The sequence below is a fragment of the Camelus bactrianus genome, chromosome 11 (genome assembly GCF_048773025.1).
Source record: "Camelus bactrianus isolate YW-2024 breed Bactrian camel chromosome 11, ASM4877302v1, whole genome shotgun sequence".
Classification (NCBI taxonomy): Eukaryota; Metazoa; Chordata; class Mammalia; order Artiodactyla; family Camelidae; genus Camelus; species Camelus bactrianus.
In genome coordinates, this window is record NC_133549.1 from 54,091,444 (window position 1) to 54,116,588 (window position 25,145).

The window sequence follows — 25,145 nt, forward strand, 5'->3', positions numbered from 1 at the left end:
ATAAAATTTAGAGTAGTTTAGAAAATTTTAAAGTGATTTGTCAGGGTGATTTTATATGTGTTAAATCTAATAGTTAAAAAAAAAAAGCTGTATTCTTTTTGTCTTTTGTATTTTATTTCATTTTTCTACTTATTTATTTAAACGCACCCTTCATTTCAGAGGCCTGAGAAGCATTGAAATAAGATGCAAGTGAAGGAAATGGTTTAGATAGGAAGATGGAGTGTTAATTTTTAATTACAAGATTAAAAACAAAACATAAATACAGGTGCAGAGAGGTTGGTAGATGTGTGATGAGAGGCTGTAAGTCTTCATCCAAGTGTTTGATGAAAATGTGGAGCAGGAGAGGTCCCAAAATACAACGTTCGTCCTTGCCAGTGAATCTTTGTCTCCAGGCTGAATACACACCACAAACCATCACCTGTGTTCACCTGTCCCACCAGCCACAGTGCCCCTGTTTAATGCTCAATGATATCAGAAAAAGACTATTTCTTCTTATTAATTTACTTGTAGGTTCTTAATAATTTTCACAAGAACTTGAGAATACTGCTTTATTTCTTGCACTGTACCAAGTTTAAGATATCAGTTCTCTTTGAGTACAAAATAAGGTAATTTTCACCCATTTCCTATGTACCCTACTTCTTGTTAGAGTGTAAGTTAGAGAACATAGTAAAGTCTAACTCCATTAAAAATGTGCATTTAAGTCACAGCCTACACATGTTCTGGGGCAAAATCTCATTTTTTTTTTTTTTTTTTACCATCTTTATTTCCTTCTTAAGCAAGGAAGGGTCAAGAAAAAAAAGATTTAGGAGATGCTGTTTTAAATGTAGGGGTCTCCATTCCCTAACCTCACTGACGCTTATCTGGCTTTATACCTCTGAGCATATTGCTGTCTATGGAAGATTTACATGAGGCTAAACTATTCTTTGGGAAACGGAAAATACATATGTGACTAGAGAATACATAAAAATACATTTTCCTCACTTTCAACAGCTTTGTACGCCTAGAGATGAAAAATCATCTCTAGATAATGCATATCCCATGGTGTCAAGGACATCAAACTTTTTTTTGAAACTTATAGACATATCAGAACATCTGCTTTAAAGGAGAAAAATTTGCACTACAAATCAGATTTAATTTTCACAAAACACAGTTGTTTGACATTGTGAAACATCCCTCTCTGTAAAACACCTATCTTCTATCAATCTATGCATCCTTCATATACAATATAAATAATACTTTGCAATCAGGCAACCAATATCAGTGTCCAATGTATTTCAGCTTCCCATCTACACTCTCTACGACATTATCCTTTTAAGATAACATTAATGATGAAAGAGCCACTTGAAACCTAGCGCAAGGAAAGGTGAGAAAATGTATTTTCTACTACATGAATTGAAAATATAAATGAGAATTTCATTCCTCACACTTAGGAAAATCAAGGCCACCTACTAAATAGAATAAGTCATATATTATAAAACTGAAGGAGAAGTAGTCATCTTTTAGTACAATCTGCAGTGTTAGCCTATACAGTTACACATGAAAGAATCAAAATGCTCAAAAGAGTTTCTTTGATGACAGAGGAGCAAATCTCCAGATGACATATCCAAAGTGATCCCCAGAATATAAATGACATTGCAAAATCTACAGCACAGGGCCTGTGATGCATGCGCATTGTACCTGAACCAGCTGCAAAAACTTTCATGAATCATAAACTCCTGCATCATCTTCAGGGGAAAAATATACCCTATTTTACAGGAAATATTCATCAAACAAGGGAAAAAAGGAAGAAAGAACCCTCAACACTTCTAGAACATTTCAAAGATGTCAGAAAAACAAATTAGCACCTCTTACAGGACCTGTTAATGCAGAGGGGCCTACTACCTGACAGTGTGCATGTCATGCAGACTGTTCTGGAAATGGGTCAATTCTGTAGTGAGATTAAGGCAGCTGCAATTTTCCTTCAGGATGAAAAATAATAATCCTTTGAGGCATATAATTTAAATTCTACAGCTTTTTGAAGCTATTAAAATAAGAAAAATGGATAAAGATGAAAATGCATGTTGCAAGCTCACCACGGCACCATCTTAACTCATATCCAAGTAGTTTCATTACTAGAACGCATGTTTTTCCTCGGGTAACCAGAGGTGGCGACATCTTACTTCTTGGTCTGCTTCACACCACTTTCTGTTTTCCCCTGCTATTCGTGTCTGAGCTGTTTAATCTGCTATTGCAGTCATCAGGAAGGAGAAGCCAAGAAGAGAAAAGTGGCTCAAGCTACCAGAGCCAGTCAGTTCACTGATAAATGGGACCAGAAGTTCACAGCAGTGGCTAAATTAACTTTTCCCAGAGTCAACGGACATTATCTGTGTAACAGTTTTCTTCACTTTGTGAAGAATCGAGAAGCAACTGTGAAAAAATGAAGTCAAGGCTGATCAAGCAGAATTTAGAAAAGAATGATTAGCCTTGAGAGTAGATCTACTCTGCTGCCCAAGGAACTGTTTGCAAGTTTGAGAACAACTGAAAGAACTAAGGGAACCTCAGTCTCTAGAAAAGGCAGATAGAAAAAGGGTTAGCACACAGCCTCTAAGGTCAGAAGCTAGAGATGGAATCCCCACTGTGCAACAGGATTCTGTCTGACATTAGAAAAGTTACTGCTTTGCTGGGAGTATAAAAGAGGAGGAAGTTTTCAAATGCTGGGTGTAGTTCCTCATTGGCAGCAGCATTCAATTAAAATTAGATGTTGATGCTGTTATTATTAATATTGATCTCTTAGTGAACTACCTCTTGGGACTTCAACATGTTCCTTTGTTCTCTAAATCCCAAGTGATCATTCCTTCTCCAGAGCTGGTAAAATCATAAAGTGGATGAATATATTCTTTAAATGTATCCATTTCTCCATATTTGACATTTCACTTTCCTATCCATTATTCCAAGTGCCCAGTACCTTCTTCCTAACTTTTAAAATCTCAAATCTTAGTATGAATAAACTGAAAAACAAGAACAGAAATGTTCCTCTTGGAGAATAGGAACTTAAAAAAAATATTTTTTGTTTTCATTTCAGGAACTGAGCTATGCAAATTACATGGTCTCTCATTCCATCTCTGCTTCCCTACTCCAAAGACAACAACCTCCCTCTTCTCCCTTAAGTTTTCCAAGGTCTTAAAATTTTGTCTTTTGATATATACCAAAGCATAATTAGTCCCTGTTATTTTATTTAACAAATATGTATTAACCTAACATACGTATTTATATATATGAATAACACCTTAATTATTATTGCTTCTGTTTTTTACTAGCTAATATAAGGCACATATCAGATAACAGAGGATTTTGACACAGTTTAAATAAATAATCCCTTAATTCAATTTAATAGTTTAAACTAATGCTAAATTGTGGGGGTACAAAAATATTCTTTTACTTTTTTTTTCTTTTTCAGAGGCGCCTTTATACTTTATTTAAACATAACAGACTTTTTGTTTGTTTTGTTTATTTTCAAACGATTTTCAGTTGTATACTGTAAGGGTCAGAAATTTTTTTTCCTTAAAAATTCATTAACATTTTTAGACTTTGTAGGCTACATGGGGTCTCTGCATGCTATTCTTTGTTTCTTTCTTTTCATGTTTCATTTTTATTTGCTTATATTTGAACAAACTTACAACAATATAAAAACCATTCCCAGCACAGCCATACAAACAGGCCACTTTGCCCACAGGCTGTAGTTTGTCAACCTGTGCTCTACCACACCTGTGCTTTCTTTTTGCAAAAATCAACACTGGCATTACATCAAGTAAATTATTATTTCCACTACCACTCACTTTCAGAAATAAGTCCATGTACCAATAAAATAGAGAACCAGTAGAAAAATAGAGGGCAAGGACAAAGACATTTTAAATCAAGGAACAACTGCTAGCACTTATTTTTCCCTAATCCCAATCCTTCACCCTTATAGAAACAGGCTGTGTGCAAAGAAGGTCATATCTTTACTCCCTTTCCCATGCATGTGTTTCTTACCCATTTTGCAAAATGCAGTTGAATTTTCCACCTTACTAGCAATAGGTGAACAGATCATTTGATTCAAAACTTGGTCAGAACTAAGACTAGTTCTCTACAGTCAGGCATAAGCTTCCTGCTGATAAATGGGTATTTTGACTATTTGCAGGAGTATGAAAGAAACTAAGTATTCCATCCTAAATAAGCTGTGTAGAAGTAATGCTAAGGCCTTGGGAATAATACGCTTTATCACTTTCCTCAACTAGTAATGCAGGAGAGTATCACAATTAGGAATCTAGAAATGGAATGAAGCAGGTCTAGAGTTGATCTTTTTAAACGCCAAATACTACAGGTCTGCACCTCCATGGTATCTCCTAAACATTTTCTTCCTCTGTACTTTCGTTGTAGGTACAAAAGCTAAGACCTACATTATCCTAAACTCAGATTGAATAAGAAATCTCAACTCCTAGATAACAAATTAACTGGTTTTATTTCTTCCAGGCTGCTATCAGGCTACTGCATTGATCACCTCCATTTCTGGTGTGTAGCTGACTTCATCAGTGATGTCTCAGTTTAAACCTATAACTCTTACAATGGTGAAATTGTCTCATTTTTTATTTGTATGAGGCATTCCTCATTATTTAAAATCAAATTTAGTTCCTAGGGACTTGGGATCAGGTGAATGCGGTCTTTTCACTCATATTCATTTTTCTTCCTTTTAATTTCCTTCTGATGCAGAAAGGATGAAGAGGGGAAAATCTATTTCTTAAAAGAATTGCCTGTACTGAGGTTGCACCAAAATTAGAGTGGAAGGGGACTGGCACCAACAGACTCCACTATCAAAGGATGCGACCCCCAAGTACCCATCCTAGGAATTGGTGGTCCCTTGAGAAATTCTGATGTATCTTCTACAGAATGCCCAGTTGGTGGTCTCTTGTTGTATATCTTGATGTGTATGCCTTTCTTCTTCACATGCTGCAGTCCCCTTAATTTTCATTTATACTTAAAAGCTCCAACTCTGAGATCTATGGACCCAGGCAGGATCCATCTTACTTACAGTGTTGAAAAAAGTCTTCAAGCGAGCAGTTCATGCCCTCCTGCTAACTGCCTACTCTGCCATGACATCGCCTTCCAATGCCCTTGAGCTTGTAGTAAATGCACAGCTCCAGTCTAATCAGCTGTTCAGCTGGAGAACTAGATGTCAATCTCCCCTTCTTTCTCCTGGATTTTCTTTTCTTAATCTTGAACTAAGAAAGACACTGAATTATCAAACACTGGAGGACCAAAAAATGTATCCTTATCTACTTCTATGGTAAATTTTTCCAAGACTGTTGAGATTGGATTCTTGGAGAGTATTCTACCAAGAACTAAGAATTCTTTGCGGTAGAATCTGGGAATTTATTTATTTATTTATTACTCAAATATGCTTTATCTAGCTAGATAATCTATATTTTATGTATAGATTGTATAGAATATATAGAACAATCTATATTCTATTCTATAACCTCTATGTTAGAGAGGGTAAGTCAGTTATTTTTTCCTGTAACTTTTTCTTCATGAGACCATTAAACTAAACCATATCATTCAACAAACTTTAGTGTCTTTTACCCTCATATAACACCATAAAATCAACCTTTGGAAAACACGGAACTAATGTAATATAAAACATACCCACCTCACAGGAAAAAAAAATAGTAGTTTTTCTATAGCCTAAACTAAAATAACATGATACAGTAGAGGCTTGATTTAAGACTCAGAGGGAAAAAACTACTCTGGCTTGTAAACCTCACTGTTTCTAAGTTGCAGTTTCCTCATTTTCCAGACAACGAAGACAATCATATTGGCTATTCATTAAAGTCACAGTAATGGCTTTGTCACCCTAGAGCATGTCTCTTTGGCATGAGTATTAATTTCGGTTGATTATTTTTAAGGCCCCCAAAACTCAGGAAGAAGTTTTGACCTTCCCCCTAACTGCCTAAAAGAACGTAGGTAGAGGATCTATTCTAGGAAGGAAGCTATCAGCACAGATAACTGCAGCATAAACTAGATGTGTAGACAGGGAGGAACCTAGTAAAATCTGTTTGTTAAAATTCCTCCTTGGTCTCATTGCCTCTGCAGGCCCAGAAAACATTCATTTACCAAACATTTGCTATTTCACCTCCATGTGAATTGCCTTCCTCCTCTTTGAAGTCCCAAACCACTTCCCCAATACCTCCTTTTGTCTTTAGTTGAAGATGGCATTTAAGATGAGGGTTTCAACCATTTTGGTGAGTTATTCAGTTTTCCTGGGAGTCTCCCATGTATAAGTGTTATCAAATTTTTGTTTAATTTTCTCCTGTTAATCTATTTCATGTCTATTTCATTCTCAGACCAACCAGAAGAAACTAAACAGGTAAAGGAAAATTTCTTCCTCCCCAACATGACCAAATGAAATGATGCATTGTATATATGTTGAAGAGATACAACTTTTTTTTTTTTAGCAGGTCAAGGTAGCTGACTTTCAATATAGTATCACAATTTATAAGTAAGAAATTAGAAATGAAACCAAATAAAAGATCTAGAAATATTACAGTAGCGATAAGGACAAATAATTTCAATTAAGAGAACTTGTAAAATACCCTGATTTATCAAATTCTTCTGAACCAATCAATTTTTTTTTTGATTTGTTTGTTTGATACTAAAAGCAATCGATGTGACACAGGATTTGGTATTCTGACAATTAACTTTCAATTTTCCATCTTTAAGAATGGACTATGTGAAACATGCACTTATCAACTATTTCTAATAGTTCATTGATAAGCTGTTTTTAAGAACCATACATATTTCTTTATTCAGAAAGTGAAATAGGCAGTGCTCTGCAGTCAGGGTTAGGGTGAGGGTGATTAACAGGTGGAGACTTTTGAATGTTGAACAATGGTTATCAGCCAAACTATAAAGTGGTCTCAGAGTAGAAACAGTACCAGTCCCCCAACTGCCTGAGGAGGATAAAGAATCGAAGATGGAGAAATTGCATGGATACTTTAAGTACATAGGGAGAGTGGGTAAGCACAGAAATGTTTCACCATAAGGCTTAGGCTACAACTTAGTAACCCAATGAGCTTGGAAAAGGAGCCACCTACTTTTTGTGGCTCAGTTTCTCCATCTGTAAAATTATGATAATAATAATGGTAGACACAATTACAGTGGGTTTTTATAAGAATTAAATGGGGAAATGTGTGTTAAAATATACATATTTATATACATATTAAATGTATATTTATTTGTATACTTTACTATTCAACATAAATATTTTGAAAATATTGGAAGTCCCTTTTTAGGAAAAATAAGACATCCCTGCCTGAATTTTGCCATAAACTTGTGGAATCATGTGCATATATGAAGGAAGATTACATATTCTTGATCTATTAATTCAGAAGTATCTATGTGAATTTCTTTGGCCAATGAGGGTGGGGAGTAAGTAATACGTGGGGAGATACTATATGCATCATTCCTAGGTAACAGCAAATGACTAGGTTTTGATTTGTTTTCCTCATTCAAGAGATCAGTAAGGTTCTAGATAGAGGCTGTTTCATCAGTCAGAGTTGTGGAATGAAGACTGAATATCGGTCACTGCCAACTAGTGATGGGCGTAGAATGTGAAATCTGGCAACAAAAATCTAGTTATCTTAATTGATTCACAATTTGGTACTTAAAAGTGGAGAGTGCCATAACAAATAACCAAAATATAAATAGTAGTAACATCGAGAGAGGAAAGGGGTGAGAAAACTGTTATTGGATGCTGTAAGGATGGGACATCATGTTAGGCAGTAATGAATCATTTAGCAAAACTGCTGTCTGCAATAACTGGGAAAGCAAAGGCTATGCCAAAAGAACTCAGGGCTCTTGACATCAGACTTCACCATGTGACTGGTGTGTACCCCCAGTGGAAGGATCATACATCCCTACATGATTAACCCACAAATAGCCTGGTGACTTGGTTTGGTGGATGAATTGTGGGCAGAAGGGTCCTGTGTCACTTCTGGGAGAAGCATTACGAGCAAGCTTGTGGTTTGTTGTGCCTCTCTTTCCACTGTCAGAAGAACAACACTGTCCCAGGTAGAGGCTGCTCCACCACTCCAAACTATAGTGAAAATGATGAAAACAGAGCTGGAACTGAACCATGATGGACATACAGTGTGAGCAAGAAACGAGCTCTTCAGTCATAAACTTTTGAAATGTTGAGTTTGAGTGTGTACATAATATAAACCCAGCTGTCCTTACTGAGACAATAAGTAAAGAACTTAAATAGTGCTTGCCTCATTAAGTTCCACATCAGTGTTAACTATTATTTTTATATAAGAACGAGAATGATGGTGATGATACAAAGAGGTACCATGTGTAAGAAAGGAGGGTTATGCTAATGGCAATAGAGGTGAGCCATACAGTCAATCAATTATGAATTATAAGGGTAAGTTGGAAGGAAATAACGCTCTTGTGAGGACAAAAGAAAGCTGAGACTCACTGTATTTGAATATAATATATACTGCTATTTGGCAGCACTGGCTTATCTTTAGAGTCACAGAAGTTGATCAGAATTTCAAAGGGACAAAAGATTCAGGAAGCTATTCGATTCAACACATTTTAGCAATTTAAATACCTGAGGAAATTGGCGCCAGGTCCAGTGGTGTGATGGTAAAAGTTTAACACCTGGCCCTGGACTGGTGGATACCGATTTGTTGTGTTTGCCAATTTCTGTGGCATAGCTACACCCACCATGGCCAATTTCAAGCTAGCGATGTGACGTAACTGAACATGAACTTGGGGAGAGACTCACACAACTTGCTCTGAGGATCCCAGCGCGAGCTACGGCTCGGCACGCCACTCTAGCTGGCTTCCCTGGCAGGTCAGGATTACATAGAAGCATGCTTTGGAGCAAGATCCGACCAACTCTGGAAGAAAATGGCCTATCTAAGACTAACCCTTATCAGCATAAGAAGATAGAAAAAGAAGAGCTCTGGGTAACATGTTCCTCTACTAGGTGCCATCAGCAGAGCCAGGCAAAACAGCCTTAATACGCTGAGGAAAATCACAGCCTCCAAAATAACTTTTAGACAGAATGAAAGGAAAATACTTAAAAGGGAAGGGGGAGGGGCAGGGGACACAGATTGTTGTCTGAAAAGAAATCACTTTAATTCAGTCAAAACAAATTATTTTGAAGTCAGTTTGCTGTTACCTTTGAAAATAGATTTCTCCACAAATCCTGTCTTTCTAAACTGAGCTGTGAGTCGGCTGTGGGTAGTACCACGTGTGAAAAAGTTGAGGATGTAGCCAGAAGTACTTCTAATGCATTCTGTTATTAGAAGTCTTTGGAAGAGTAATTTCATGGAAGCTTTTCAACTTTTAGGTCAATAGTTTAAATTCAATCTCAGTTGATCATGAACAAATGTGTATGGTTGGCGGCCTATGAAAAATGCCTTGATGGTGTCACCAGAGTTCTTTCTAACAGAGACTGTCACTGCAGTTGGCACCCTTTCTTTTGCTTCTACCAGAAGCACAAAGGGTGAATAGAAATGTCATTTCAAGTATTTTCTCAGCTTTTGTACTAGAGAAATTGGAGATCTGAAAAAGGCCAATTCCTTTTCATCTTTAACTCACAGGTGGAATTATTTTCCTACCATATGGTTCCTAGACATTTCTGGGATTTATTGAAATGAAATCTGGCCATCCTACAAGTAAAATTGTATCTTACTCATAGACAGTTAAATTATACAAAGGTGCATTCTTAAGAAATATTTAAATGTAAAACATGTAAAATTTCTTGGCCTGAATCTTACAGATCTAAGATTTATTTTTTCTCTTCTTCTTGTTTAAATAAATAAATCCCCATCTATGTAAAGAAAGATTTTCATTATTCCATAAATGTACTTGTCTTAATATTTGGTTTCCCATATTTTATCATTTTCATGATATAATCATGATGTTTTCTCCTTCCTAAAAAAACTGTAGGGTTTTTTCTTCTTTCTTTTATTTTGTCCATTAAAATCTCCCAAATTTCCTTATTACTAATATGTCTACTTTTATATAATTTTGTTTCCCAAGTTTTAATAGTAAATGAACAACAAAAGCCAATTCTCTCTAGCTACTTGGAACAACAACAACAAAATAAACGCAAGAGCAGACACAGAGAAGTATCTGGTCATGCTAACCAAATTTTTGGCAGACTCAGATAATAGGTGGGATATAATGGCAGGAGTCTTGTTTTGGAAATAATGAGAATTCAAGCAACTGATTTAGACCTCATTTGTTTTCCATGAGGTTCACTTTCCACATCTAGATAATGAGGTTAATATGTTTCATTATTTTTACGTTCTTTCCATAAACATTCTATGGAATCCTGACTTTTATATCATTAGGATTTGAGTGAGAGGGTGTCAGTATTCAAATGAGACTTGAGTAAGATGAAGCTATCCCTGTGCCACCTCATTTTATGGTTAAAGCCCGGTGCTGAAATTTTCCTAAATCATCACATTAAAATCTCTCCTAACTTTCAAGGCTAGTTTCCTGAATTCTCATGTCAGCAACTCCTGCCACTCCCATATAACAACAGAAGAAGATAAATTCTCTGTCCCCTGAACATCCACAGGGAAAATAAAATGTCATGTTATGGTCCCTATGATTTTTACAGCAAGTGACAGTTATTATCAACACCACACATAGGCCAACTTGAAGCTGTAGATTCAGTTGAAAATACAGCATTTTCTGGCCAAATGTGCTTTAGTTAGGAATACATAAACAGTGAAAGCCATGCTATCATTCTGAAAGTAACTCATATGCCCAGGAACTGGGAGCTGCTAATGGAAATATTGCCTAAACTTAACCAATTCATCTAAACAAATAAACCGAGGCACAGCAATTACAAGATTTGCCCATGGCCACAGAATGAAGTTGTCTGCTTCCCAATTAGAATGCCTAACATCAGCTGATGAATCTAAAGTTATTTTTTCCATAAAACACAGCAGCAAAAGTAAATCCTGCTGGGGCAAAGGAATCCAAGACAGAAAGTAATAGTCAGCTGCAGACTCTTTGGATGCAAAACATAAAACACTCAAGGGCATGTTTCCAGTCCCTTCATTCTCTCCTGTAATGATCGCAGCTAATCCCTGCCAGCTAATGGTTCATTCTTCAATAGAGGCAATGGATAGCATAGGCTATCTATGGAAACCCTCCATCCATATTATTCCTGCTTTTCTTTCCAGATGGAATTTTCATTCACCAGAGTGTAAGTAGACATATGAGGTTTTCTCCCCCCATGCACAGATATAAACCCATTTGCCTTCAAGGTTGTTGCTAGAACTTTACACATAAACTAAGGAGTATACCTGCAGATTTAATAAAACAGCACCAATCCTCATGGCTTCGCTGATTTCAAGGCTATACATCAGCTGTGGGAAACGAGGAGGGCTTTGATTATTTGGAGGAAGCACTTCGATGTACACTGTGCAGATGGAGTGCCTGCGGAGAAAGAGAAGCGAACAAGATGGGTAAAAATCTACACCACATTTAATGACAGACTGCGTTTGGTATTCTGTTGTTGGGTTTACAGAAGAGGAAACTTTGAATTTTTATAGAAAATAAGAATTCAGACTGAAAGGATGGAAAAATAAAAGCTACCACCAAAATATAATGCTTTTATGAAATTATCTTAGTAAAAGGAAAGAAAATGCCTCAGGTACTCATTTTTCTACTTAGATTAATAGAGTGGATTAAAAAGAAATAGCTGTACAAATAAAACTAATAAATCATTTTGCCTTGACTTCTGACTTTATTTTTTAATGCTTCTCTAATAGCAAAAAAATATTCTACAAATATCAGGTAAAATGAGCTGTCCTTGGAGCTCTTCCTACTAAACCAGCAGAGGGGTATTGATTAAAACAACACACAAAGCAAAATATGGGCTGTGTTTCTATTAGTTTTGTGGCTGGCATCAATGGCTTAATGAAATGCATGTCAAGAGTCAGGATCATAAAGTAATCATTGTGTAAAACAGTTGCAAACAAAATCAAATTTGTTTTTAAATCTTCTTTAAAGAATATAATATGAAAATTTGCAATTAGATTTGAGTGAAGCCTTTACATTGACAGGGATTTTTTTTTTTTTGAGAGAGATAAAATATTCTCATAAGGATAAAAAATATTAGCATTGACATAATCACTTTTTTGGATATGTCTAACTCTGAAATTTCTTTATAAAACAAAAGTTGAAGTAGCAAGACATTCAATGTTTGTACAGAACACTGGCTAAAACATATTGAGACCCAGGGATTTACAAAGTTAGTCTTCTGTCTTGAAGAACATACCTTCACTGCCTGAGTTGTATGCTTTATACATATGTTAACAAAACTGTGCCTTTTTATTCAAAACATGTTTGTTGCAATTTCTATTTGGGGGCTAGAATTTTCTTAATGTAGACCAAAGCTCTTTTTATTAAGTGCATCAGTTAAAAGACATGGTCACCATAAACATTTAACTGAGATTATTATACTGTAATAGTCTACTTTTTGAAAAGCTTTTAAGAGAAATACAGATCATAGACACTGAAAATGTTTTTTTTAACTTATCACCTTATAATAGGCCTAAGTCCAAATTGTTTGTGAACATATTCTCAGTAGACGAGATATCTATAGAATATTAAGCACCTTTAACAAGCTGCAGTAACTTTAAAAAATTTCATACTTAAAAGTATCCCATTGTTCCAAAGTAATCTCATTTTAAATTAAAATCTCTTAGACTTTATAATCTGTTAAAATATCTGTAATTCTTTCTTGATCTGATTTTATCTCCTTTTTAGTAAAAGTTGCCAATAAAATTAATCAAATTATAATCGCTTTTCTTTTAAAAATATTTTTTACATCTCAGTCTTTAAGGGTAAGATGTTTAAAGCAGGTTAAAACGGATAATGAAATGTTGCTTATAAACTTCCAGGTATGAAGTTTAACTTACAGGTATTATCATGGCTAGATGCAAAACACAGTGGAAAGAAAAGTATCAGGAAATTACAAATTTAGTGTGCAAAGAGTCCCACTTCTCATACTGTGAGAAGAAAGTAATTGTCAATATGAGGAGGACCTATTATCCTCTCAGGTGGCCATCTGGCTCCAACAGCAGCCCTGAGATAGACACTCTCGCTGATATTACCCTTCATGATCCTGGCTTCTTTTAGTGCCTGTTATTTGTCAAGTCATTTAAACATTTTATAACTCTCTTACTTTTACCTGCCCGCACATTCCCTACGCACAGTAAGTCCTATAACATTTACCCTATATTGGTAAGAACCCTAACTGAGTGATGCTGAGCACAGGATTCATAAGCACATATTCCTGGATTAGAATTTGATGCTACTACTTATAAATTACTTCTTTCAGTTTCACTACTTTTATCTGGAAAGTAATAATCATAATAAAGCATGTAAGATTAGTATAAGGATTAAATTACATTATATACGTGTGTGCACATATGTATGTATGTATATATATCTGTACATATACATACATATAAAAACATATATGTATCAGTTTTTAATGATAATTGTTCAAAATAAGGCATATTAGTCTATTCTATGGAGTGGAATAAATAAGCTTGCATTTACTTTATTCACATCCCTTAAAATATTTTGGACATTTTAAACACATATTTTCACTTTTCTAGGCTAAAAACCTACAGGCACGGTATCCCCACGCCCCTCCCCAGAGTGGGGGGTGGTAGAGTTGGGTTTGGACATAGTGGGTCAGAATCTTTTGGTGTGGACAGAAAATCAATATTTTCCATGGATATACAAAGATTTTCTTACACACACTTGATTTTGAACACTGTTCCAGAAGTTCAAGACAAGTATAATATGTAGACTTGCCTGCTTTTTAAGTTAGGAGCCCAAGGATTCCTCTAACAAACTGACCTAAAACTCTCCTAATAACCCTGGAGGCAAGAGATTCCCTCACTGATCAACATTTTTTTGACCTAGAACACACTTGTACTCCAAATTCAAAGTTTCCTTTCAAAAAGTTGGGCCTTTTCTGCTTTTGATATTTTTAGAGCTTCAGCTTACTGGTCTGGAATATTTTATAAAATCTTTACCAGACTATGTGTCTCCCTTTGCTCCTCAAAGTATAGTGTATACTAAACTTGTTGCAATTTGTATATTTCCTTATTCTTTCCCCTTTGACTATTTTCCCACTTTAGAGGGCTAAACTGTTTCCACCCACAGCACTACAATAAGGACCTCAGATGAGGCTTGTGTATTTGCCCCAGAGAAGAAAGCTTTAAAATGCAAAACCAAAGGACTCTATTCACCAAGGTGGAGGACAGTGAACAAATGTGGTCCAAAACGATGGTCTCCTTCAACTGCCCTTACTCCTTTCCTTCATTTGCTCCTTTCCACAGTAATTCAAATGCTAGAATTACTAATCATGTCCCCCCCTCAACCTGGGACTTGGATCTTAGAGTTACTGGAGGGAGATCATATTTCAAGGTCTTCCATTTTTCATCTTTAACATCCTGGCACTTCCCTACAATGTGTTTAAATAAGCACCAACCTCCTAGAGGGTTACTGCCTCTTAAAATGCTATCTCCTTTTTATCCCTGAGGTCAGCATAGTGTCAGACTTAGTTTTCCTAAAACTGAATACCAATAGTACTAACAATAAAATGAAATCATTAATACTGTAATAAATGATAGTAATTCAACAGCATCATTTAAGTACATAATAAAACAGGACAGTCACCAGATAAATAATAACATTTTATGTGAACATTTTATATTTCCACTTTATAGCTAGTCTTAAATACATAAAACTGAGCATCTATATCATATGAATTTTATTTTTGTAACATGGCCGGTATGATGTAAATAAATCTCTTTTCTAAACAGGAAAATCATAAAGTTTTAAAATTCCTCATTTGGTAATGAGGTCAAAGTAGAACAAGAAAAGTGATGTATTTTCTCAGATAATCTTATGATTTTAAAAGACTCTAGAAACCATCTAGTTTGACTCTTATTTATAAAAGATGATTAGAAAATCAGAATGATTAAGTGACAGAATCAAGGTTACAAAGTTAATTAGCAATAGCTGATAAACTAAAAGGCAAGGCTTCTGAATTAGAAATCTGCCTGTCCTTTCTCCCCACGTCCTATAAGAACAAATTTGGGAAGTAAATTGAAAACATTTTTAGTTATCTGATGTGTATGTGTTTCTATGTGTGAGTATAAAAAAACATCTTTGGCTTGCAATGAGGGATGTTCTTTTACGGGAAATCACAAATTTCAAGTCTTGGGCTCAGGCTATGATACCACAATTAATTTTAATTATTTATACCATGAATGAAACTTCATCGATAGCACTATTTTTAAATATAAAATAAAATATGAATAAAGAATAGGTTGTGAAGATAGACCTAAGAGGCCTTAATTTTAGAAATGGTATAATTTTTAAAAGTTTAAAAAATCTGAACTTTTGGATGTGACAGTAGTATTCAGTGATATTGAACTGATGTTCCTGACATTTAGAGGATTGTACAATCTGTGCAGTAACTTTCTTTTAAATGTGTCAACATATGCTACAGGGTATCTATTGGTAATTCAACATTTCTACCTTGTTTCTAAGATGAAAGTTCCAGGTATTTAGTTTGCTTTCACTGGTAGATTTAAAGAAATTACCTTTTTTCCTTTGTCCCCCACCAACATTGTGCTAGAAAAGCTCTATTTACAGTTCAATGTTCACAGGTTCTATTTTACTCTTTTGAAAGTACATACAGGAATCCATAGAAGCAAAAATTTCAAATTTAAAACTAACATAAGAGGTCAGAGAAACTTCTCAGGGGAAGTTACAGGGACAGAGTTTTAAGATGAAGAAGGCATTTAAGTGTAAAGATCATGAGGCATTATAGGTGGGGGAAGCACATGGGCAAATTCAGAAAGCAAAAACAAGAAAACTAAACCTTTTGTACAACTAAAGAGAAGGGTGTAAACAGGGCAGTGGTAGAAGTTAAGACTAGAGAGATGAGCAAGGGCCAGATTATTCAGGAACTCATGTGCTCTACTTACTGGTTTAAACTTCATCTTGACAGCAATGGGGATTAGTTGATAGATTTTAAGCAGTTCCTACAACAAAAATGCTTTGTCATGTCTCTGTGTCTTTGCTTTTATTGTTTCCTCTGCTAGGGTATCTCATTGTCCTTCCTGTTCATGTTAACCTGCACTTACAATTATCTTCTACTCTATTCCCAGATTTACCTGTGCCTCTACATGAATGCTCCGAGAGTAAAGATCTTACCTTGTCTTTTATTTCTAGTGCCTCCCCAAGAAGCTAGGAATAGTGGTAACTCGGTAAATTCTTGTTAAAATGTATACTCACCATTTTTTTATTAATGTTAAATATATCATGTGAATAAGTTATTTTTAAAAAGATATATTCACAATGGAAAATAATTTTATTTAAGAATAGATGATTTAATTTTATGCTAATTAGAAAAAGCCTTGAATTTCATGAAAAAAATTCAAGAATAAAAAAGCATGCCATGCCATGCATCAATTGTTTTATCATAATTGTGGCATATTTGTCAGTAGGGATTGTTTTTTACTGTTTGTATTCTTATAAATACTTAAAAGTAGTACTTTTTTTCATGTTAATATTGAATATTTACTTGACTTAAATCAATTAAATAAGAGACCTACAGACACCAATAGAGTAAATACTATCTCAAAATATCTAACTTTTTAATCTTTGAGCTTTTAATTTGTCCTCTTATGCTTATCAAAGACTAATACAAAATCCCCCAGATATAAACACATAGACTATTACTACTCTTACACACTGAATCTCACCTAGCTTACTCAACGAGAATACCGAATACATAGTTAATTCGTATCATCCTCATTTTGAGCGTCAGTGCTAATTAAATTAATAAACTGAGGTTGCCAACTGAAAAGAACAAGATAGAAAACCGTCATAGTTTTTACTGTTATTATTTAATTAGGTTAACATGTCATTGTTACTGGCTGGGTCAATTTGTAAAATATATCACAATCTATACTTTTATGTTCATAATTTTCCAATAGCATCGTCCTTCCATAGGAAATACTGAAAACAAAGCCTCACAACCCTTCAGTTCATTTATCAACTCAATTTGAAAGAATAACTTTTCTCCAGAAAAATAGTGAACGTCGTTACCCTACAGGGAACGTGACATTATTGCAGCAGGTGGCATGGAGGTGTATGGATTTTATTCTCTGCAGGCCCCACCTGATGCTTGACTGAACATTATGAGGTGACCTTTTAGTTCCCCAACCATTGTCTACAAAGAGAACAAAGAGGCTAGTCAACTAAATGCCTTGTATCACTGAAAAGATGGGTAGCGTCAGATTCTGAAGATGGCACTTTGTTTCCAAGACTGGGATACGATTTTATTCAAGTAAAAACCCATTGTTGTACAAATTATTGTAGGTAACAGCTTATCTAGGCAAATCAGTGATATGACTTGCAAGTGGGAACTTAGTAAGAAGTGGATTTAAAATCTCATTCATTAAATAATAAAGTACTTTAAAACACATCATAATACATAAGCACATATAGGTTAGACCAGAACTATTTAACAGAGCACTATCTTCAGTTGAAAAAAAAAAATAATAAATTGATGACTATTAAAGGGCTTTAATAAAAATTTAAATGATAAAAATCAAAGATGTCTCTGTTCTCATAATTAGCATTAGTAGTATTGTTATTAAGCAATTATAGTATTTTCCCCCCAGAATAATAACTACTAAAGGTTATGACTGTGGAACAGAATGGAGGAGGAGATTTTAGAATCCAACAGTCCTGAGTTCAAGTTATAATTCTACCACTTGTTTACTTTGGTTACTACCACTTGTTTCTGTAAGTGGGCAAGGAGGCACTTAACCAAGTAAGTTACCCTTTTCCAGGCTCATATTTTCGGTCTGAAAAAAAATAAAGTATGCAAAGGTCACAATGTTGTTGTTAGATTAGAAATTATGTATACAGGTAGCCTGCATGATGTCTGGCCCTAGTACATGCTAATTAAACAGGATCAGTCATCTTCAGCTCCCCTGCAGAATAACCCAGCATGAATGACACCACTATTAAAAATTCATTCAAACTTTGACTCTTACTTTAGATTCTGTAACTGCTTAATATATAGAAATAGTCTAAATGTTTCTTCACAAGAAACAGTCCTTGACTGTTTTCTCATGTTCAAGCAAGTGTATCTATTTGCTTTTTGAATAAGACTATCGCCAAGTCCAACTAAATGCATGCAAAATTGGAACTGTTCCCCTTTATCCAAATACGTGCACCGTATTGACATTGCTACCACTCAGTTACCTCAGACAAAAACCTGGGAGGGTTCTTCATTCTTTGGACAACTCTCCTCTCCACTTTTCCTAACTGATGGCCCCGTTCAAGCCTTCAGCAACAACATTCTTCTAGTGGTGGTGGTGGTGTTCTACCTTTTCTCTGCCTATAGTTTTGTCCCCCTCAAATCTGTCTTACTGTCTCTAATTACAATTCATTTATTTAAAAACCAAAAATGACATTTTCTAAGAATGTAGGAAAACAAACACAAAAGATGCTTGCTTAGAACCTGGGGCGTTCAGGAATTGTTCTGGCTTCAAAACAATTTTTGAAGAGAAATGAGACAGCCAAACCACAATGATTCTTGTCCTTGTGAACTAATATTCTGGAGGGGAGGAGTCAAAGCAGACAATAAATTTCATACTCTAAATAAAAATAATATAGCATATCCCATGGTGATATGTTCAGTCTGTGTGTGTGTGTGTGTGTGTGTGTGTGTGTGTGTGTGTGTGTATAATTTTTAAAAAATAATTACCCAGACACTGAGAGATGACTTCAAAACCCTGGAACGTCATGTGTTACATGCTATCAGTAACCTCTCACTATCAGCACCCTTGCTTTTCACAAATGAATTGGACACATGCCTCTGGTATTTCCCAGTTCCTACCTCCCCATTCCCAACATAGACCTTCATCCTTCACATCTGTGAAATCAGAGTTAATTATATTTTGGTTTAGTCTTGACTTTACTGTACTTTCCCTACAATTTGTCCAAATAAGAATATGCAGTTCCTGAGAATCCTGCCTCTCTGATTTTCCGACCTAATTTTGATGTTTATAGGATAAAAGAATGCTTGCTGTACTTCTTAAATTATGGGGTTAAACAAAAACAATGAAAACACTGCATTGGTTCTAACATAAATTACCTTCTCTCTGCTGGAGGAGCATTATCCGCGGCTTGGACCGTGAGCGCGTAAGTCCGCCCGACTATCAGTTCCACCCCTGGGGTGATGGTGATAAGCCCTGTTGTTTTGTTGATGACGAAGTCCCCCTGAGCCCCGACCAGGATTTCGTATGTGATCTCTCCATTTGACCCCTCGTCTGCGTCGACTGCAGTGAGCTGGAATTGAGAATCACAACATAAATCCTCTTGGGAGTCAACTCTTCACCATTGTGTCATTTTTCCCAACAAAAGACGCTTGCTTTCAAAGACAAAAATAAGTAAAGAAAATTCTCTTGGCATATACATTTTTGTTTTCTTGAATCGAGGCTACTGTGTATTGTTATGATACTGAAGCAATTAAAGCAGGCAAGATTTTTTTTCCTTGTGAGAGTGATAAAAGGTTTTGGATCTTGAAGACTATCTTTATTTTAATTTACTAAAAGAAGAAAGTGGAAAGCCCTAACAGCAAATCTAATGTCCCGATAAGAATATTTTTCTGTATCTTATCAGCTGTTCTTGAGCTGTAAACATACATTTCTAAGGATGGAAGCCTGGAAAAAATGAAATAGGTGAAGTTTGCCTTAATTCCTTTATTACTCCTATCCTTCTTTTTGCTCTAATTTTTTCCAGACATAATATTTTCCTATCCATCTCTCAGAGACTCTCTTCTCCTGGAATTCTCTTTATTCACACATGACTTTAGGAAAGATTCTTATAATCTTGTTCACAGTGACTTCTAAAGGACTGATAATGCTTAGAGTATTACCTTTTCAAAAGCAAACAAATGCATCTCCAATTGTAGAATATCTAGTTAGAAAATTAAGATATCAAATCCAAGAAATATTTTTTGAGAAGAGGATTACAATTCAGAGTCCCTGAAATAACATCATATAAGTGTCTGTATGGCTAATTTGCACATATTCATTATCACTTTGGAGCAAATGGTATCCAGTAGTTAAAGACTATCTTGGGTCATTATATGTAAAAAGAGAATAACCATTATTGATTTTATAAAGCAAAATCCAGGGAATAATGATTTAATATGTTAAATAAGACTCCTTGACTTCCTGATAGATATAAATTTACTTAAGAGAAGAAAAAAAGAAAAAAAAAGATTCCAGTGGGAAATCTTATGATACGCATTTTACAAAGAATGACAGACTTTTTTGTTTTCATCATTGGATGGATGGAGAGAAGAAAGCTGGCCTCAGTTTACACCTAAGAGAAAAACAATTGAAGTTTCCTGTTGAATAAAGAAGCACATAGGACTGTAGTAAATAAACTTGCAGAAAAAATTTTCTTATTTACTGACATTTTCTTATGTAGTTCTAATCCATGAGTTTCACTTCTGCAAAGTAGCAGCTCTTTATATCCACAGACTCCTCTGGGAGACTACTGGACATGTTGGTGCACTTTCTTAGATAAAATCATGAATGTACACATTTACCTTGAAATTTGAATTCAGTTTCAGGATTGCTGCATTAATTAATGTCTCATTCAAAGGATCATGAGAACTGTTCTGATGAAATTTTGTAAAGAAAGTACTTTACACACTTCATCATGCTTAAGAGATGTACTGTGCATAGTCTGTTCTATTTTTATTATTCACTGCATTTAGAAAGATAACATGCATAGAAATAGCAGCAACAAAAATAATTGAGACGAAAAAAGGAAATTTGAGAGAGAGGCATAAATTCAGCTAAATCTGAGACTGGGTATTTGAGGGTAGGCAGATGTGGCTACCAGAAAGAAAGGTATTTGATGAAATGTTTCTGGGACTTGTGTGAGAATGACAGACATAGTCCTGAAGGCAAAGGAGAAGGAAACAATTTGCAGAAACAGTCAAAATGAATGATACATATTTATGAAGAACTATTCAAGCCAGACAAACTCTTTCTCTTTTGTGTGTGAATAAAATTAGAAAATTAGAGGATAGAGGTAGCGGAGGAGATATCAATTTTGATTATAGTAAATCACTTAACACGATGTCTCAGGAAATCTTAATTAAAATTTAGCTCAAATTGGATTCAATATTAACATTCTTCCTGGGACTTAAATTGGCTAAAGGAATTTAATGATAAATGGCAATGCATCAAGTTAAGAAGTGTGGAGGAACGTGCTTTAGGGATATAGGCATTACAGCTGGTCTTACTTAACATTTTCAGAAATGATACTGGAAGAGAGGATAAGCTGGATGATAATTAAATTTTAAGAGGCACCCATCTGGGAGGTGCTGGAAATACCAAATAGTACTGCAAAGCACAGGTAATAGAAACAACCCCCAAGGTGCAGACTCAGCCAACTACAGGTAAGATTATATATTCAGGGACGCAACTAGTGCCACAGAAACCACGAGCAAGTAGGAAGGTTAACAAATACTCCAAAAATGAACTCTATGTTAGTTACTTACATAGCTTTATACAACTTTTCAGTTTTTCAGCACTAAGTAATAAAATAGTGTCAAGAATCCACATAATTGAGTTCCTACATATGCAAACAAAAATATTTAAAAGAAATTAGTGGTGATTCAAGTTAGAAAAGGGAGCTGAGACACTGAATACCCTAAAAACGATAATAGGTAACATCTTGTGAGAAACCCTGAAACTAAACTATGGTGGGGATTTAACTCAATAACTCAGTGACCTTGTGATCAGTGGTCTGTGAGATCATAGGTACATGAAGCCTGTCCCTATTTTAGTGGGAAATACTGCCTCCTAAATAAAAATGGATTGGTTTACATGGAGAAGCCAAAGTGTTGCTCACATGTTATCAGATGAAAGTAAAATAAAAAATCTATGCTTTTTAATCATTTTACCTAAATGCTATGCTATTTAAATGGTAAGAAACACTAAGTTATTTGTTTTATATATTTCTTTTCTCTTATGTATTAGTCCACTTCAGGAAGTTTAATCCTACCTCCCCACAATTCCTTCCTCTCAGTATTCTAATATGTACACATTCCAGATATCCTTGTCCTCAGCCACCCCTCACTCCCACAAAGTAAAAATGATGGGGAGCACATAGACAAAGATTTCAAGACAGAATGCTTTCCTGTTTTTCTCTGAGAGAACATCTCAGAGCTAGAGTATAATCCTCCCACCTGCTTCTCTCAGATGTGATGTTGAATTGTGGCCAGTGCTGGAGAAGGACCCTGAATTTGGCTTTTGCATGAAGTCTAGGTACAAGATATACCTGGGGTTGTTTGGGATCAGTGCATCCCTTGATGGCACACCAGAATACTAGGTTGGAATGTATCACTTCAATCTTCTTGTTTGTCCTGTCTGTCATATTATTACATTTGAACCTTTGAGAGAAATCTTAACTTTGACCTAAGCTAATGGTTTATGACTATCAGCTATATAGCTCATGCATTTATAGTTATGTTTCAGATGAAGTGATATATGAATAGATTATGATGTCACTAAACTGCTGACCACCATACTTTATAATTACTTTGGAAAAGGCTGTGTAAAGCTTACTCAGGAATGATTTACAGACCCAAGGATTATAATGAAATCTGATGTTCTTAAGGAGTTGAAGTTGACTGCTGGAAGGACAAGTCAGGGGGGTATATTTGTGGGAACTATGGCCAATCCAAACTATAGCAGAATGTCACTGACAATCATGAGATCATGTTCTGGCAAAGCCATAGTTCCATGAATTAAAAAGAAACTTTTAACACCTTCACATGTTTCCGAAATGTCTGACTTAACGAAAGACATCTGGATTCTCACACCTCTTTCTGCATTCAATCTGTTGTGAGATGCTCTTCTAGTTGATGTCTAAGAAGAAAACTGGGCCTCACACAGATATGTAGTTAGAAATTGTATAAATTCTTCTTTGATACTATACCAAAACTTGACAAATGTTAGTTTCTTACTTTTTTTTCCTTTTGCAAGTAGAAAACTGAAAACCATATCAGTGAACTTTTAATACTCTGTTAAATTAAACTCCATTGGTATATCTTGCATTTTGAATTTTTTTACCCATGTATGATTTTGTAACATCATACATGTGCCCCTTTGAAAATAAATATAGACTGAGTTATGCAGGTCTTCTAAATGTTGGCACTTTCAATTGTAATCAGAATCATCATATTCATTGATACCACCACTGATCTCATCAGAAAAGTATTTAAATATTGAGAAGCTGTCAAGCTCCCAGTGACAGATACATTTTCCAAAATTCTAATTTTCACCTGAAAGTTGGAATTTTATTATTGACAACAAATGTTATCAGTTGTTCTCCTTGAAGTGATTGTCTTGCTTTATTTTTTTCAAGAAAATGTCTGCCAAGCACCGAAGTCTGAAAAACTGTAATTATCAGACATGCTTTCAAGTAAAAAAATAGTGTCCCATGAAAACAGTTAGTTCAGTTTGCAATTTAATTGCACAAGTTCTTTTGCTTTAAAGAATCATTACATATCATGTGTTTTATGCATATTTATGATATTTGTCACACAGAATTTTAAAAAGACACATACAGAAGAACTGGGAGTTAATAAAATTTATATCATTCATTAAAAAAAGAGAAAAAAAAGAAAGGAAGAAAGGAAGGAAGGGAAGGAAGGGAAGGAAGGGAAGGAAGGGAAGGAAGGGAAGGAAGGAAGGAAGGAAGGAAGGAAGGAAGGAAGGAAGGAAGGAAGGAAGGAAGAAAGGAGGAAAGAAAGGAGGAAAGAAAGATTGATTCTTCTCCATGGTATCTTTGGCGAGGTTTGGACAGATTAAGGAGCAACACTGCTGCCCCATGAGAGACAAATGGCTGGTGCACTGAATGACATGCAGAAGTTTGTGTCAGTGAAAATTTATACTTACTGGATGGCATGTGGTTATGATGCCAGACCAGTTAAAAACCAGAGTTGGCAGAGAAATAGTCTCTAATACTTACTCTGGTGATGGAAAAATGTATGAAAAAATTGATACATAAACGGATACATTTATTCAGACCTTAATTTGTGCCAGACCCTGGGCTCTGAAAAATGCAGAGTGCGAAAGTTATAGACAAAATTATTTCTGTCAAGTACCTTGTGGTCTGGAAGAGGAAACAGGAAAGAAAACTATCTTTAATATAAGCGCTATTAGAGATGGATAAAACGAAATACAAAAGTACAGAAAAGCCTGTAGTGTCAAGGGGGCAGGAAGAATAAGCCAATGAATATTCGACTTAATAAAAGAAAAGCTAATCCTTTATCATTCAGTTCCTCCCCCTACAATGGCAGTCAAATTGGTATCCTTAATGCCTCGTGAAATTACCATGAGTTTGGTCATATTATTCCATCTCCAATAAGATCCTATAAACATCCTGGTAAGTTCATGAAATTCTAATCATCAATGAAAGCTTCCTAACTATTTAAGTCCTAACAGATACTCCTCTCCACTCACTTTTCTCATAATATTTTAGGATGCTCCTTCTATTTTAACAATTCAATAATGGTTTGTGATATTTTCTCATTATTTCACTTGAATAAGGATTATCTCTTACAATGTATATTAAACTCCTTAAGGGTTATAACTATCCTTATTCATTCTATGTATTTTTCAGAGCATCTAGTTTAGTGTCAAACACATAAACATCTATATGCATTAAATTATTATTTGTCCAAGAAAATACACATATAACATGTGTTTGTAATACAAATACATATTATGACTTGCCCTGTGGTGTTTTTGTTTGTTTCCTTTGACAAACTAAATAAGCAAAGTGACTAGGCTTGGAAATCCTGCTTTTCTATTTGAAATATTTTTTTCCTAAGATAACCTATCTTTGAAACATCTCAATGCCCAAGCATTTTTCTTTTACCCAATGACTATGCTTTGACTTTGTAACAAAATTTACTGCAAGAGGGAGCCAAGAGGGAGACATTTTCCTTGAAACAA

At 35.2% G+C, this 25,145-nt stretch overlaps 1 protein-coding gene across 3 annotated transcripts in view; it reads right to left on the minus strand.

The window, feature by feature from the left end:
• Positions 1-25,145, minus strand: part of PCDH15 (protocadherin related 15) — a 721,184-nt gene that overhangs the window by 203,258 nt on the left and 492,781 nt on the right. For all 3 annotated transcript variants that reach the window (XM_074374029.1, XM_074374028.1, XM_074374030.1), the window contains exons 14-15: positions 19,253-19,446; positions 11,349-11,481 (exon numbers count right to left, since the gene is read on the minus strand). In XM_074374029.1, coding sequence (XP_074230130.1) covers positions 11,349-11,481; positions 19,253-19,446 — 327 coding nt within the window. The remainder of the gene's footprint in view (positions 1-11,348; positions 11,482-19,252; positions 19,447-25,145) is intronic.